This window comes from Diaporthe amygdali, assembly GCF_026229845.1.
Source record: "Diaporthe amygdali strain CAA958 chromosome Unknown NODE_41_length_355262_cov_61_584611, whole genome shotgun sequence".
NCBI lineage: Eukaryota > Fungi > Ascomycota > Sordariomycetes > Diaporthales > Diaporthaceae > Diaporthe > Diaporthe amygdali.
Genome location: NW_026517061.1, coordinates 42,887 through 57,985, shown reverse-complemented (window position 1 = coordinate 57,985; position 15,099 = coordinate 42,887). Strand labels below are relative to the sequence as shown.

Below are 15,099 nucleotides of genomic sequence, written 5' to 3'. Positions count from 1 at the left end.
GTAGCGGGATACGGTGACTAGGCAACGAATTAGCATCGGGCGCGACACTTGGGTATCTTGTCAGTAGGCGTGCAGAACGTCTTGCCAGCCTTGCCAAGCCTTGATGTCTTCGCATCGCGTCGCGCTTGCACGGTGATTCCCCTCATAGTTGGCGGGCGGGGATGTGCTTTGTTGTTTCTCGCAGGGGCTTGGGTTCCCCACAACGAGCTGTGGTGGCGGAGAAGGTGACGCAAGGCGATAAGATAGACTAGATAACATGCTGATCGGATCGGAATCTAAAAACACCATCCCATCCCCTCCATCCATCTAGCCTTTCCATCCCACCTGGGTCGACTTGACTGATGGTACCTTGCTTCCACTTTGAGCGTGCCCTCGGACGAACCACTTCCCCCTGAGGTATCCTATTGAAGTGGGAAAGACACATAGACTAAACGCCCCTCATGTCAGCCGATGACCAACAATTCCTCGACGTTGTGAGCAGTCCCAGATTCGGATCTCGACCCCGATCCCACACCGACTGTGTGCCTCGACTAGCAAAGTCACTGGTGAAAGCTGACCCGGACTGCGTGAATAGCTGTCGTCGATACCCAACCACGTCAAAAAATACTCGTCTGAAGTCGCAGATGTGATCGACCGCCATGTCGACAAGCTCGCAGAGCAGTTCCGGGAGACACTGTCATCCCAGGACTGGATACCAGACGCTGTCCGCCCGCGCGGCAGACCTCCACCACCCCCGGCAACCATATCATCGTCAGTATACGACAGAGCTCAGGACTGGGTCTCAAGACACAAGCTGCTGACGGGCCTTGTGGTCCTGACCACGGGCGTGATCGTGTACCGAGGCTACAAGAAGGGAAAGTCCAGTCGGAAGACGCGGAGGGCCAAGCGCGCACGGAACGGTGGCCGGCTTGAGGTCGTGGTCATTGCTGGCGACCCGAAGCTGCCCCTCACAAGATCGCTTTCGTTGGATATGGAGAGACGCGGGTTTATTGTGTACATTGCCTGTAATACCTTGGATGATGAAGCTACGGTTCAAAACCTGTCGAGACCAGACATTCGGCCGTTGGGAATAGATATCACCGATGTAAGAACGAAACCACGACTCCCAAAAGACTACATGTACAAGCTGACCACCCCCTTCAGCCTCCCAGCGCTGGCGCTTCCATCGAACGCTTCGCACAATACCTATCTCTAACTCACGCCGCTGTTCCGGGCGCAAAGCAGAACTACCTCACCCTCAGATCCGTCATTCTCATCCCCTCTCTAAACTATCAGACGTCGCCAATAGCAACGATTCCACCGTCCAGTTTCGCGGATCTTTTCAACACACACCTTCTCCACCCCATTCTCACCATTCAAGCATTCCTTCCACTCTTAACCGCCAGGCTCAACTCCTCTTCGAGTGCCGAGAAGACGCCCCCGAAAGTCCTCGTCTTCACTCCCTCCATCATGTCGTCCATAAACCCACCCTTCCATGCCCCTGAGGCAACAGTCTGCTCTGCCCTATCAGCTTTCACCGAGGTCCTGGCCGGCGAGCTCAGACCGTTATCCATACCGGTAACGCACGTACAGCTGGGCACATTCGATTTCTCAGGCTTCACACCAGCATCTCTTCGCTCCCAACAACCCAGCGGCCTCCTCACCGCCCCACCGGCGGAGACGCTCACCTGGCCCGACGCTGCGAGGAAGACATATGGGCGAAATTTCGTCAACACTTCTACCTCGGCAATCTCGGCCGGTCGGGTCCGCGGCATGAGAGGATCCTCACTCAGAGACTTGCACAACGCCGTATTTGATGTTATCGATGGTTCGAATACCAGCGGCGTGGTACGGGTGGGCCTGGGTGCGGAACTATACGGCTTTGTTGGGCGGTGGATACCGCGTACCTTTGTTCAGTGGATGATGGGTATGAGAAGAGTGGATGATCTGGCGAGCTGGCAGGGTAGCCATCAGCCAAGCCCAAAATTGGGCAGTGAGCATGGGGATGGAGAGGGGTCGAGCCGGTTCGGGTCGGACTCTCAGTACATAAGTGTTAACCAGGAGAGTGCCGACGCAAACATTTGGAAGGAGGGATGAGGGAGAGAAATGGAAGCTTGGCAGCTTGGCACTGGATTGAGATCTCTCTGCTCATTCTGAGTGATGTTCAGTGGGCCGAGACTCAAGCGATGCAGGGTGAGTCCATGGACAAAGATTCACTACTCTGCACATCAACACTGGATGAGATTCCTTGGTGATACGTGAATGCGACCAGCCTCGATATCATCTAAGCAGACTTGCTACTTCCTTGGCATGTCCCAGCAAGATTCGCCTTCCGCCCTAAACTGCTCGCCTGGTACTTGCCCGTACTTCGTACTTGACTACTTCTCCCCATGCCATTGCTTTGCCTAATCCCAACGGACTGACATAGTCCTAGATGCATCCAAAATCAGGAACACCTCAACGCCGTGATACTCAGTACCGCCGCATCTTGGCACCTTGATCGTCACCGTCATAGATAGTTGCGTACTCATCCTCCTCGTCATCGTCGCCCGGCCCGTACTGATAAGCGTCCTGCTCGCTGGTGTTGCTGTTGCGGCGCGGCTTGGGGCGGTAGCCATCTTCGTCATCAGAACGAGGCTCGAAACGATGCCTAGTTCGCGTCAGGCTGTTCTTGCGGGTGCCTGTCATCGTGGCATGCCGCGTGAGTATTGTGACGTTGTATGGGGCCGGCTTCTTGGCGGAATGCAAAAAGGGAATTATAACAGATGGACTCACTGGACCAGTAGCTAATGTCTTCATCGCGAGCATCGCTGTGCTTGCGCTTTGAGGGTGTTACGGTGTTCTTGGCCTTCTTGGGTTTCTCTGGGGTGGAAGTGGGAGGAATTGGGGCGGCCGCTTTGTGCTTGGGAGAGGCAGCGTTCGCAGCCACGGGAGTATTCTCCTTGCGCTGACCGATGGGCTTTGGAGATGCCTGGACATTCTCGTGGTCAGGTGTGCGAGGAGCTGTGAGATTCAAACCCATGTCGTAGCCGAGTTTCATCCAGGGCGATGCGAGACCACCATCCGAGGTCAATTTGCATGATTCTGGAACCTTTATGGGCGTGGGCTTAATGTTGGGCTTGGTCTTGGGCTTGGGCTTGGTGCCAGGCTGTGGCGTGTTGTTGTTGTTCTCCTTGTTCGCCATGCTGCAGCTTGGTTGTTGAGATGGTTAAGGCTGGCAAATACGCGTCTTCGTGACTGGGTGGCTTGAGCAACACCGATGTCTTCATGTGTGGGATGTAAATTAGACTGTTGCTTGTTCAGGACATTGCCTATTGGGAGGGCATCTCTCTTTCCAAGATCACCTCTGATTTCACTTTGGCCAGAGCAGGGGCGACACAAGCTACTGGGAGCTGCTACGGGATGTCAACGCAATCTACTCACAGCACATTCTGCTTCTACAACTACCTGCTCAGTAAGATAGGGCTTTATTTGATTGCGGCACCCGCTTCAGCCTGTATTGATGCCCCGACTGTATCAGCAAGAAGGCATGCCATGGTTTGGACTGTCACAGCTTGTGTCTTGTCCTCAGCGGCCTCAACGAGCCTTGTCCAGGGAGGGCTAAGAATGATTTTGCTTCATTGCTCCTGAATTTCAGAATGTATAGTTACTTAACATAGTGGTGATACTGTCTGTGTTTCTTCACCAACCTTTGCATAATGTTCCTGATAGATATAGGATGACATTTGGCTCGCTTGTCAAAGGGCTCTTGAAAGTGATTTCGGGAGAATTGGCAAGGTAGGACGTGAATATCTCTACTCGCAGGTTTTACCTATATCAGACAGCCGTCACTGTGAAGCAAAGGGAATGCTGTCTTTCATAAGATGCAGAGCCTGCACAGACCCAGACAAGCCTGTTCCATAATTTTCACTGCGAGATGAAGCTTCCGATCCCGAAAAAGATATTGGCTATTGCTGTGGCTAGAGATAGCCTAGAATCGTGATGATCATCAGATTGTTACTTGAGTCTGAACTTGGCCAAAACTCTCTTGTGGCTGTCAGTGTGCATTGTGCAGTAATGTCTAGGTTGGCGTCCAGAGCATTGCCTTTTATTTATCCAATCCACACGAGCCGAATATAGAGCACCAAAAGTCGTCCAAGCTTAGCGCCAACAGTCAAATTGGATTTGACATTTTCTTAAGAGATGCACTCTTCCATTGGAGAGGCTGTGAGGCGCCTCCCAAACCCATCTGTCAAGGTCAGTCACCGTGCCATAGACAGCATCTACGCACGTGTAAATAGACACCTATAAACGCTTTTTGCGCATCGTTCAGCCCCGTCCGTGCCGAGGACCAAGACGGTTTTCATGAGCTTCGTGCTGAGAGTGGTATCGCATATGCTCAAATGAAACAAGGATGCACTGTCATCCCAACGTGAAAACAAATCCAGGCTCTCAATGCCTTCCCCGTCCCCTTCCTCTGCCTCTCCATTTACCACCACGACCACCAAATCTGCCCTGGTGCCCTCCACGCTCGAAGCCACGGTCCCTGTCCCTGTCCCGGTCACGGTCACGATGCCTGTCTCCAAAGTCCCTGATCGAGCCGTCATCCTCGTCGTCGACATGTTCCCTCTTTCCCGGGACAGACCCGTCATCTTCCTTCTTCTCGACCTTGACGCTGGGTTTTTCTAGGGCTGTCTTCCACTTTGGGTGCGCCCCTTCCTTGCACTCGGGCCCGTCAGGGCAGAACCCGGCGAGGAAATAGGGACACATCTTCTTGCGCACATGTTTCTTGGCACACCTCGGCCCCAGCGGGCAGAAACCCTGGTCGTAGTGTGGACAAGGCGGCAGCTTGCTCTGGGGGTCGATATGCAGGTACAGGCACTCGTCGCCGTTAGAGCAGAAGCCGTTGCGCAGGAAGAAGTTGCACTCCGGCATCTTGCGTAGGTTGAACTCGTGCAGAAACTCGCAGCTCTCGCCCTTTTTGCACAGGCCACGCAGCCAGTGCTTGCAGACAAGCGAATTGAAAGGGTGTCCGCCGTCCTGTTTTCCGCCGCTATTCGGGATGGAGACATGGCGCTCGGGGCAGCGCGTCCCGAGGGGGCAGTGGCCGTTGATGTAGGCTTTGCATACTGGACGGTCGGCGGGGAGGCTATGGAGGTAGGTTCGCTGGAGAAAAGGCGTGAAGGCGAACGTAGGTGTGTTTGAAGGTGCTGCCTTGGACAGCAGCTGTTGCGACAACTCGTTCGTTATTGTCGCGGTGGCTGATGGTGCCATGGTCTGGTGGAGTGGGTTGTGGTTGTTTCGTATGCTGTGGTTTGTTTTTTGTCACAATGGATGATTGATGTAGTCAATGCTAGTTGAGGCTTGCCTGAGTGCTTGAGGCAGAAGAATGGCGGTGGCGATACGGATGTGGTTGTCTTGGTCCATCTGCAAGTCGCATATGTCGGCCAGAGGGCACGCGCTGCCTTTGACGTCGAAGCTCTCCCCTGTCGATTTCACCTCCAACGAGTCTAGAAATGGAATAGCGGCTGATTGCTACCTAGGCGTGCTGGGTACCCCGTAGGCTATCTTATCAAATGGGTCGCCAGGGCGCCCAGGGCGCGAGGTGTGCTGAATAATTCTTGGTGGGATGTGATGCCCCCTGTCGTTGGCGGCGATGTGGGGTTCTAGAAGGCCGTGGATCGGCGAACAGAGGTACATGGAGCGCCTAAGAAGTACTTGCATGCACGCTCGGGAGGTATTCGAGTACTCGGCAACATCGCATACTTTCTCCTGGTTGGAAGTCTTCTGCTCACAAGCGGGGTACCCCGCTTGGTACCGAGGTAGCCTCGCAGGCCAGGAGGAATTTGCTGATTGGAATTGTTTGACCACAGCAGACGATCTAGGAGACCGGGAGCAGGTGTCGTCGCCGGCTGTCCGTCTGGATTTCGCGATCCACTCTTGCCTCGCCTTCTTGACAAATCTCAAACTGCAGCAAACAGTGCCAGGTCCACTCTCTGTCCCGCAAGTCGTCCCGATCTAATCGCGTATATCTATCTAGTCCTGCCCTGCCCTGCCCTGCCCTGCGCCCCTGTTCCTCCCGGCAAGACGACCCCTCCAAGCCATTCCCTCCTCGACCATTTCCTCTCCCACGTAGTGATCCTCATCTCCGTCTCCGGACAGCCAACCCCCAAACAACCGCCAAGCTGTCTTTCAAGTACTTCACGCGTCCCCTCCGCTCCAGCGCAGCCAGTCTGTCCGCAGCGGCCCTTGCCACTGCAAGCTTCAAGTCTCAGACGCGCTTTTCCTCTGACCTGCACAACCTCAGCGCCAACAAGATGAGCACCCACAGCTCAGTTCTAAGTATGTTTCCCCATGTTCCTCCATGCTGTGTGGCAACTAGACCCGCGACCTCCGCTGACATACCTCGTAGTCATCGGCTCCGGCCCTGCTGCCCACACTGCTGCCATCTACCTGGCCCGAGCCAATGCCGAGCCCACTCTCTACGAAGGCTTCATGGCCAACGGCATAGCAGCCGGCGGCCAGCTGACCACCACCACCGACATCGAGAACTTCCCCGGCTTCCCCGATGGCATAATGGGTGGTGAGCTCATGGACGCGATGAGGAAGCAGTCCGAGCGCTTCGGCACAAAGATCATCAGCGAGACCATCGCCAAGCTGGACCTCTCCAAGCGGCCCTTCAAGTTCTCCACCGAGTGGGACCCAGATACCGAGCACACCGCCGACGCTGTCATCCTCGCCACCGGCGCAGTCGCCCGGCGGCTGAATCTCCCGGGCGAGGACAAATACTGGAACAATGGAGTCTCGGCCTGTGCTGTTTGTGACGGCGCTGCCCCTATCTTCAGGAAGAAGCACCTCATTGTCATTGGCGGTGGAGACTCTGCCGCAGAGGAGGCCATGTTCCTGACCAAATACGCGAGCCACGTCACCGTGCTCGTCCGCAGGGATGTGCTACGAGCCAGTAGCATAATGGCGAAGAGGCTCCAAAATCACAAGGATGTCACCATCAAGTGGAACACCACTGGTGTCGAGATCAAGGGCGATGACAAGGGTCTCATGAGCCATCTGGTCGTGAAGAACGTCAAGACCGGCGAGGAGGAGAGCCTTGAGGCCAGTGGTCTGTTCTACGCCATCGGTCACGACCCCGCCTCTGCTTTGGTCAAGGACCAGGTTGAAACGGATGCGGACGGCTACATTATCACCAAGGCTGGTTCCCCCTTGACCAACATTCCGGGTGTTTTCGCCGCAGGTGATGTGCAGGACAAGAGGTACAGACAGGCTATCACCAGTGCAGGTACGTGACCCCTTGATGAACATTCTTTGGCTGTTGCCCTAGGAGGTGAACTGACAGCTTTCTAGGTTCTGGTTGCATGGCGGCTCTCGAGGCAGAGAAGTTCCTCGCCGATCTCGAGTCGGACGCGGCGGAAACACCTGCGCAGGCAAACGGTAATTAGACATCCCATTTGCTCCATTTTTGTTAGTGTCCTCGTGTCGCGAGAGCGGCCTTGCATAGAAAATGACACCTATAGAAACATAGACCAAATATTAAGCAAGATAAGATTTACATCTGACGCATCACGTCTTTGACTGCCACAAGCGAACATACAAGGAATGGATAGACCACGTGCTCAAAGTTGATGTTTTGTCTGGGGAACACCGGACCTAATGTATGCCGGGTACCACCCTTCCTAAAACTGCGACATATCGCGTAACAGAAGCTTTGGTGAATGTGGTAGAGAGAGTTGATTCCTGACTGTAAATTCGAGGGCCAGGACACCGATAGCTTGTTGCTCTTGATGTACCTACCCAGGTAGGTATGTAGTTCCGTCTGGGTTAAGCTTATTACTATGTAACTGTCAAAGTTGCGAATAAGGTTGGATAAGGCACTTGAACCATCAATGCCGTGTGCCTATACTCTCGGCAAGGGATGAGTGTCTCGGGATCAGACACCGAGGCAAACGAGCAAGGGAGGCCGCGCAGAGCCTCTTCTACTTGTTCAAATAGTGATAAGCACCTCCGTATGGTACCCATACCATCTCTTCCCCTCCTCGAGGCTAGCCGCTATTTCACAATGACTTCCATTCCTCTACTGCCAGTCCCACATTTTCTTAATCAGTCTTCCACCAACAGCTTACAAGCTCATCACATTCATTGAGCACAATGTCTGACAAAGGCTACACCTACAAGAGCTCAGGCACTAACAGAGAGGTATGCTGTGAGACAGCGCGCAGATAGACTCGCCTGGAATCAGCTAGCACACATGTGCAAAGACTGACAGGGCTCTTGTTTACCTCAGGGCAATCACTACTGTGCTCGCAACTACGGCTACGGTAGTGAAATTGCCAATTCCAATACATATCATTACTCAAATCGGTAGGTTTAAATCCTCTGGTAGCCCAGCTGTCTCTACATGCAAGGCACTGATTGGCAATTGCAGCGACGGTTCCTACTACTACTCCAACCCCAATGGCTCTGTGAGTGATTCTCGGATGTGCTTCAGGTAATTCCTGGGAATGCCTCCATTCATGTACCAATGATGGTAGCTAAGTCAAACCTTACTATAATGTCCTCACTAACAGCCCTCTCATCATAGACATACTACAACAATGGCCGGGGAGGTTCAACTTACACTTCTCCCAGTGGGACTCGGTATTGTTCGGGTTACTCAAATTGCAAGTAAGTAGTGGGAGTGACATGTCCAATGATTGCCACATGTACCATCTCAGCTCTGGGCTGTTTTAGGATTCGCTCAGGCTATGTGAGCGGTTGGGCAGTTTGCTAAGTGCCTCTTTGTGGAGACATAGTACGAGAGCACGAGAGCACGAGAGCAATGTACTTGAGCTTCTGGGGAGCATTCTTCTGGTGGTGCCGCGGAAGTTTCCATTATTGACCTAGAATCACGTCTAAGTCAATGCATGTACCATAGCTCCCATGATAACCACTGATTTTCCTTCGTTCCTTGCTTGTGTGCCTTCATGTCTTGTCTGATAATTGTCCTTCCCGCGGATCTATCCTAGCCATCAAGTCTGAGAGGTAGAGATACAGAGTGAAAGCGTTATTGGGAACAGAATTTGGTGATTTGTGGGCACTTGAAATGATGATTTTCCTCAAAAGATTTGGTTCCACCAATATATGGGTGACTCAAAAAGCGGCCCTATGCCATTCACCCAGTTATCAGATTGTGAACTCCCCAGTCAAGCAAGTGATCTGTTGTCCATGTGCTGTGGTTGCGTTGATGTGTACAGCAAATGTACCCTGAAGTACAAACACATCATCAGTGATAGGCCTCCCAAGCACTCGTATTCCATGATGGCTAGGGACAATTTAACTTACAGCTGGGAGATCTTCTTCTTCGAGGGGAATTTCTTCGTCCATGCTAAGAGGTCCTGCCTCAACAGGGCATTCCTCGCCGATCATGTCCAGATCATCGCACAAGTCAAATGTTTCGTCGAAGACCGGGTCGCTGCCCTTCCATGCCACTATGTGCACAGAAGCACCTTCATCGATAGTTTGCGTCACACGGCCCTCAGCTTTGACGGCAAGAGACTTCCCCCTAGTGGCTGACACGTAAGTACGTTGTGACAACGGGCCGAGACAGTGAAAGACAAAGATGAGCCTGGGGGTGGGGGCAGATTCTACCTGACTGGTGGGTTCGGAATCAATGTCAATTCATCAATCTGAATGATGTCTTCGAGGTTTTCAGAACAAAAGCTGAGTGGGTTGTCGCCAGGCACCTTCTTGCCCGCTGCTAGGAGGCCGGCTTGGAGTAGGAACAAGGTGGCGATGGAAGTGAGCTTGGATCTCATGATATTGAATTTGCAATAATTTCAACTTGTTGGTCAAGGACTATTATTCGAAAGACTGTGTCGTTCAAGTCATACGGACCAGAGATGATCGGAACAAAGGGTATGTCAGAAAATTTTCAGGACTTGGCTTTTACATTCAGATGCTGGCATGTTTCAATGTCTGGGGCGCATCATCAGCTGATTCACCGTCAAGAGACACGCTGGCAACTACTTAGAAACTGTTCTCGTGTTGAAATACAAGGCTATCTCTGAACCGTCTTTCATGAAGACTCGGGTGTAAACCTAAGGAAGGCGGTCCATGTGTCCGCCGGTGCGCCTGATTGTCAATTTTAGCCAGCCTCAGTCTCGGGCACATCTTATCATACGCCTCATCTTCCGTCACCAATCCGGTGCTCTGAACTAGGTCGACGGACGACCGCTCGATGCAGTGGTAGACAGGTGGTACTTGCTCTAGAGCTAAGCTAGGCTTGAAGCCATGCAGATCGCTTTGACTTGGTCCCAAACCGCAATTTTCACAGACCGTGAAATAGTTTTGGTGCCTGGATGTTTTTTGTCCTCTCAAGCTCCAATGTGAAGCCTTTGGCCATATTCAATTCCAAACTCATGGTTTTCTCAGCAGGTAGTTGCCCTTGTACTGGCGAGAGGTGGGACTACGCGATGATTATTCAGCCACCAAATTTGGTTTTAGAATTCTCCTCCAGCCAGGGTCGATGAAGAATAAGGGAAGGACACTTGGAATTAAGTAACCTTGTACTGTGTGACCCAAAACTTCACCCATTTCCACGTGCGGAATTCTGAGATGCGTAGACGCCGGCTTTTGCTCCCGCGCCAGGACCAAAAGCACAAGTCACACCTGGGCACGCAACGATTGGACAATATGTGATGTTACGTGAGTTTGACTGGCGAAACCCTTCAATAGATTGCCGACTGTGTATCGGAATGTTGTCTTATTCCGATGGAATTACGATCACTTCCGTTTTGACGGAAGCGCGCGCTCAATGATGCCATCGTGCCGCTGTATGAGAACTAGGCGCTGCCCCCTCATGAGGCCAATCCATCCCGCCAGGCATTTGTAATGCCGTAACAGGAGCTCCCCCACTTCGGAACTACATAAGAAAATACCGCCTCCAGTTATTCTTCGAATATTTTGCTTTTTCCCTGAGAAACAGTCACTGAAATCATAGGTCTTCATCCGGCACTGGCAATTCTATAAGCCTTGTCATTTTGGCTGTGACAACTCTCCCGATCGAACTGCTTCAACATGTCTTCTGTCAACATTCGCAGCGTCGCAGTTGTTGGTGTAAGTGAGCACAGACCCCAAATGCCACATGCGTCGGAGCACAAAACTTGAACCGAGAACTTGAATTGATGAGCATCGCCTCTGCCATAGGGTACCGGAACTATTGGGAAACCCATTGTTAAAGAGCTTGTCGACCAGGGGTTTCAAGTCTCTGTTCTTTCCCGAAGCAATAAGCAAGACGATCTGCCCAAGGGAGCTGTCGTGAAGACAGTGGATTATGACAGTCTCGAGTCCCTCAAGACCGCCCTAGCAGGCCAAGATGCCGTTGTGTCCACAATAGCGTCACCTGCCGTTGGCCCTCAGCAGCAGAATGTACTAGAAGCTGCCTACGCGTCCGGAGTGAAGCGTTTCATCCCATCCGAGTTCGGAATAAACACACGCAAGCTCCAAGGCCTGAAGATCGCCCAAATCTTGGCTGGAAAAACCAAGCTGGTGGATGGCCTTCAACAGAAGGCCGACGAAAACAAGAACTTCACTTGGACTGGACTGTCCAACGGGCTCTTCTTCCACTATGTGAGTTCATTTCTGGGTTTCGCTCTTCCATTGGGTTCAATATCGTTGACATCAGTCCAGTTCGGCTTTGATGCGAAGGCGAAGAAAGCTACTATCTACGACTCCGGAAACGAGCCTTTTCAAACGAGCAGCCTCGGACTGATTGCCAAGGCTGTGGCATCTATCCTCAAACATCCCCATGAAACTGCAAACAAATATCTGTCCATCGCGTCGTTCCAACCGTCCCTGAACGAGATCCTTCAAATTGTGGAGGACGAGACTGGTACTAAGTGGACAGTTGAGCGTGTAAGTACACAAGATTTGCAAAAGGTGGGTGAGGAGAAGTTGTCCAAGGGCGATTTCAGCGCATTCCGGGAATTGCTCAGGGTCCACATTCACCGTGATGGCGACGGACACTCTGTTCCAGAGGGCGAGCTAGCCAATGGATTGCTTGAATTGCCCAAAGAGGACTTGCGTAACTCAGTCAGGGATTGGTTAGCGTCAGCGGGTGCGCTCTAAGCCTCACAAGTTGATATTACTCAAGTGTACTTTGCCCGTTTCATTTGTTGAGCCACCTGGATGACATTCGACCTTGGGTTTACGCTCGAGGATCCAGTTGACAGTCCAATCAAAGTCTCATCTCCCCCTCAGCAGTCTTTATCAGAAGGCTCTTTAGTATTCGGCCCCAGGCCGATATGCCTACACGCATTTCATTGACTACGCCTTTTGCAAGACTACTGTACGTGTACACTACATATCTTCAAAAGCCCTGGCTGGACCGAGCCAAGCAGTGGGCTCTGTTGTCGCCAACGTCGAAAGCAACCACTTGAACCGAAAGGAGATGAGCAAACGCCCATTAGCTTCGATTGAGGGAATCGGTATGTGTACTGAATGTAACAGAGCTCACTGTGATGTAATTGATGCTGTTGTGTTTCGTTACGCCTCGACGCTCTCAGAATTGAGGTGATCGTCGTTCGAGCGCGGGTATTTTAGTGGTGCGCAAATTTACTATGCATTTACTCGTCTAGGTAACGCGATATCCTTCGCTACTGGCTACTAAGCAACAAGCAGCCATTGGAATCGATCTTGCTTTGACTAAGTACTGTGGTCCATAGAACAAAATTAAATATGGTGCCCAGCTACAAAAATATTCGAGACTGCCGCCAGTAGCCCATTTGAATCACGCCTGTCATGACTAAGCCGAAGTGTACTGGTGGCAGATGGCTTGAATCGTAAAGAGTTGGTGGAATGACATTTGATCTATGCATGGGTGTAGCACAGGTCATGTTCATGCAAATGACCTAGAACCATTGACAACAACACAAGCACAATAGTGATTCATATCGAGGAGATTGAAGCCCAATTGAGTAGCTTGCGGGCGACGGTATCCCCCAGAATTCCTACGGAGTGATAATATTCAAGCCACTCAAAGAACACAAGGCATTGATAAGTCATAGGCCGCGGAATATGTTGATATTTTGTCTCTCCATTACAACCTTTTGTGAGTTTTTGGGCCAACAAAACGTTTCGAACCACATGTGAAGTTTTATGATCTAGAAGCCCTGCTGATTACGCCACTTTTCTTCCCATCCAGGGAAAAAAGGGCTCTCGTCCAAGGTTCGAACCTCCCAGTCCTTTGGGACTATACCTTTCTCAACCTGCTCCTGTGCCCACTGCTTGCAAGCCTCGGTAGTCACATCTTTGATGTGGTCTAAAGTCTTGTAGTCAATCAGACTCTTCTTACCTTCTTGCAACACTCTGAGTAATAAAGCCGGTACAAATGGCTCATCTCTGAGCTCTGTGATTGGAGAAAAAACAGCCTTGAAATTGAACACGATCGCTCCGCTGAGAGGCAACCTTCGCAAGGTCTGATAGTCGCATCTCAACTTCACGTGTTCGATGGTCAGATCTTCTTTACAGTCAGCAAACCTGCTACGCTCCCAGGACTTGTTCCCCTCCATGCGCGGGCCTACAGCGTTTAGAGTTAGCGGTAAGAACACACAGAGGAGTAAGTTTCACGCGAAAATGGATCGAAGCATGCCACCATATATACACTGGCTGTCTGGAATGCTGCAGCCTCACAAACGGCTTCAGAGATAGCAGTGAAACAGACCACGAATGTAGCAGATGTTTCTTCCCTGAGAAGGAAAAGTTGTATCGGACAGCTGCTTACTACTGAAGAGCGGAGCATGGTCCTCCAAACTCCAGCTGCACCGCTGGATGGGCTGGTCGACGGCCATTTTGGCGAAGAAACGATCCATGCTGAACGCCATTTTCTCGGCGTAGTCGGGAACGCCGTCGTGAATGCGCCGCAGAGGCTTGCCACGGTGCATTCCAATGTCCCAGCCAACAGAGGAGCATACCATGGCCGCCCGTAGATAATAAAAGCCATCGTGTTCATTGCGAAATACCATGGCGTAATCTTCTGGTATGTTTTGATAGATTACTTCCAAAGGCGGGGTATTGATAAGATCAGTCGTCGTATCGAGGAGACGATTCTGCAGAACGGTGTTGTTGGTCTCGAGGCTGAAGTACTGAGGATACCGCTTGCAGATGAATTGGACCAGTAATTCCATTAGTTCACGACAGGCCAATTCTGATCCCGGGTCAGAAAAGAATAAGAGGTCACCATGCTTCTCTTTCAGTTGTTTTCTTTGCTCCATGACCGAGACGTAGCTATGTTCCAGCTCAACCCACCAGTCTGGGTCAAATTTGTAATGGGCTGAAGAGTACTCGATTCAGCTGACGCGCCTGAACTTCACTCGGCACAGAATGTTTAGCTTACCCATAGTTTGATGATAGTTCCACCTGAATGGTCGGAACGGTCTAAATGTAGCCTTGCTGATATCAAAATGTGCGCCATACGGTTTGGGATACCGCACTCCCGTAAGAACCGAGTAGTCTGGGAATCTTCCGAGGGCTCGAATGTCCTGCATTGAGAATCCAGTGGGCGTGTAGAGATTATCTTGATCCCAATCTGCCTTACGAGCTGAAGGTATCGCGCGTTGACGAAGAACTTCGTGAGGGACGCTATCATAAGGGCCGGCAGAGCTCTTCAGCTTCAGGCCGGCCAGAGTGTGTCGCCGAGAAGGAGGAAACTGAAGCGCCCAGGGGTGCGTTTCGACCGCGACAGGTGCAGCCCAGGAATTCAATATTACTTTCCTCCGAGCAAAATGAAAACCTAGACCAAGAAGTACGAGGACTAACGCGCCAACCGCGCATGAGAGAGAGTTCACTTCCGCGAATAGTAGTTTATCGATCTCCATGGTGGCAATGTTCTTATCGATGCAGGCAAGACGGGTGATATGAGAATGCAGGAAGGCAATGGGTTTCAAAGTCGATATATAGATGGTGTTTATAGTGTTGAAATGAATTGCTAGGTAGCCACATCATGTACTGAGTTGGATATTTGAGCGTCACGTCTAAAGACAGACCTGAAATCTTTGTATCACCAGAAGCCCCGAGCTGTCCCCGAGATAATCGAGGGCAAATCGTGACTGGATCAACATCAAAGTCACAAGCGATGATGAGGTACGTCCGATA

The 15,099-nt window shown here is 51.6% G+C and overlaps 8 protein-coding genes across 8 annotated transcripts; 4 read left to right on the top strand and 4 right to left on the bottom strand.

The window, feature by feature from the left end:
- Window positions 1–440: 440 nt before the first annotated feature.
- On the top strand, window positions 441–2,076 carry J7T55_008096 (uncharacterized protein; the record flags this gene model as incomplete). Its single annotated transcript, XM_053134008.1, has 3 exons — window positions 441–473; window positions 575–1,084; window positions 1,144–2,076. 3 exons carry the CDS (start codon window positions 441–443, stop codon window positions 2,074–2,076), a joined length of 1,476 nt encoding a protein of 491 aa, XP_052988124.1.
- Window positions 2,077–2,451: 375 nt separating this feature from the next.
- J7T55_008095 (uncharacterized protein) lies at window positions 2,452–3,163 on the bottom strand (the record flags this gene model as incomplete). Its single annotated transcript, XM_053134007.1, has 2 exons — window positions 2,452–2,660; window positions 2,755–3,163. The coding sequence occupies 2 exons, from the start codon at window positions 3,161–3,163 to the stop codon at window positions 2,452–2,454; spliced, it is 618 nt and encodes a 205-aa protein (XP_052988123.1).
- Window positions 3,164–4,410: 1,247 nt separating this feature from the next.
- Window positions 4,411–5,232, bottom strand: J7T55_008094 (uncharacterized protein; the record flags this gene model as incomplete). The annotated part of the gene is made up of 1 exon (XM_053134006.1): window positions 4,411–5,232. The coding sequence occupies one exon, from the start codon at window positions 5,230–5,232 to the stop codon at window positions 4,411–4,413; it is 822 nt and encodes a 273-aa protein (XP_052988122.1).
- A 911-nt stretch (window positions 5,233–6,143) lies between these two features.
- Window positions 6,144–7,412, top strand: J7T55_008093 (uncharacterized protein; the record flags this gene model as incomplete). The annotated part of the gene is made up of 3 exons (XM_053134005.1): window positions 6,144–6,300; window positions 6,371–7,252; window positions 7,318–7,412. The coding sequence occupies 3 exons, from the start codon at window positions 6,144–6,146 to the stop codon at window positions 7,410–7,412; spliced, it is 1,134 nt and encodes a 377-aa protein (XP_052988121.1).
- Window positions 7,413–8,118: 706 nt separating this feature from the next.
- J7T55_008092 (uncharacterized protein) lies at window positions 8,119–8,700 on the top strand (the record flags this gene model as incomplete). Its single annotated transcript, XM_053134004.1, has 5 exons — window positions 8,119–8,166; window positions 8,255–8,331; window positions 8,396–8,432; window positions 8,552–8,607; window positions 8,685–8,700. 5 exons carry the CDS (start codon window positions 8,119–8,121, stop codon window positions 8,698–8,700), a joined length of 234 nt encoding a protein of 77 aa, XP_052988120.1.
- Window positions 8,701–9,132: 432 nt separating this feature from the next.
- J7T55_008091 (uncharacterized protein) lies at window positions 9,133–9,764 on the bottom strand (the record flags this gene model as incomplete). The annotated part of the gene is made up of 3 exons (XM_053134003.1): window positions 9,133–9,213; window positions 9,292–9,511; window positions 9,598–9,764. The coding sequence occupies 3 exons, from the start codon at window positions 9,762–9,764 to the stop codon at window positions 9,133–9,135; spliced, it is 468 nt and encodes a 155-aa protein (XP_052988119.1).
- A 1,261-nt stretch (window positions 9,765–11,025) lies between these two features.
- On the top strand, window positions 11,026–12,075 carry J7T55_008090 (uncharacterized protein; the record flags this gene model as incomplete). The annotated part of the gene is made up of 3 exons (XM_053134002.1): window positions 11,026–11,064; window positions 11,155–11,577; window positions 11,638–12,075. 3 exons carry the CDS (start codon window positions 11,026–11,028, stop codon window positions 12,073–12,075), a joined length of 900 nt encoding a protein of 299 aa, XP_052988118.1.
- Window positions 12,076–13,109: 1,034 nt separating this feature from the next.
- On the bottom strand, window positions 13,110–14,822 carry J7T55_008089 (uncharacterized protein; the record flags this gene model as incomplete). The annotated part of the gene is made up of 3 exons (XM_053134001.1): window positions 13,110–13,525; window positions 13,730–14,278; window positions 14,342–14,822. The coding sequence occupies 3 exons, from the start codon at window positions 14,820–14,822 to the stop codon at window positions 13,110–13,112; spliced, it is 1,446 nt and encodes a 481-aa protein (XP_052988117.1).
- Between the last annotated feature and the right edge of the window lie 277 nt (window positions 14,823–15,099).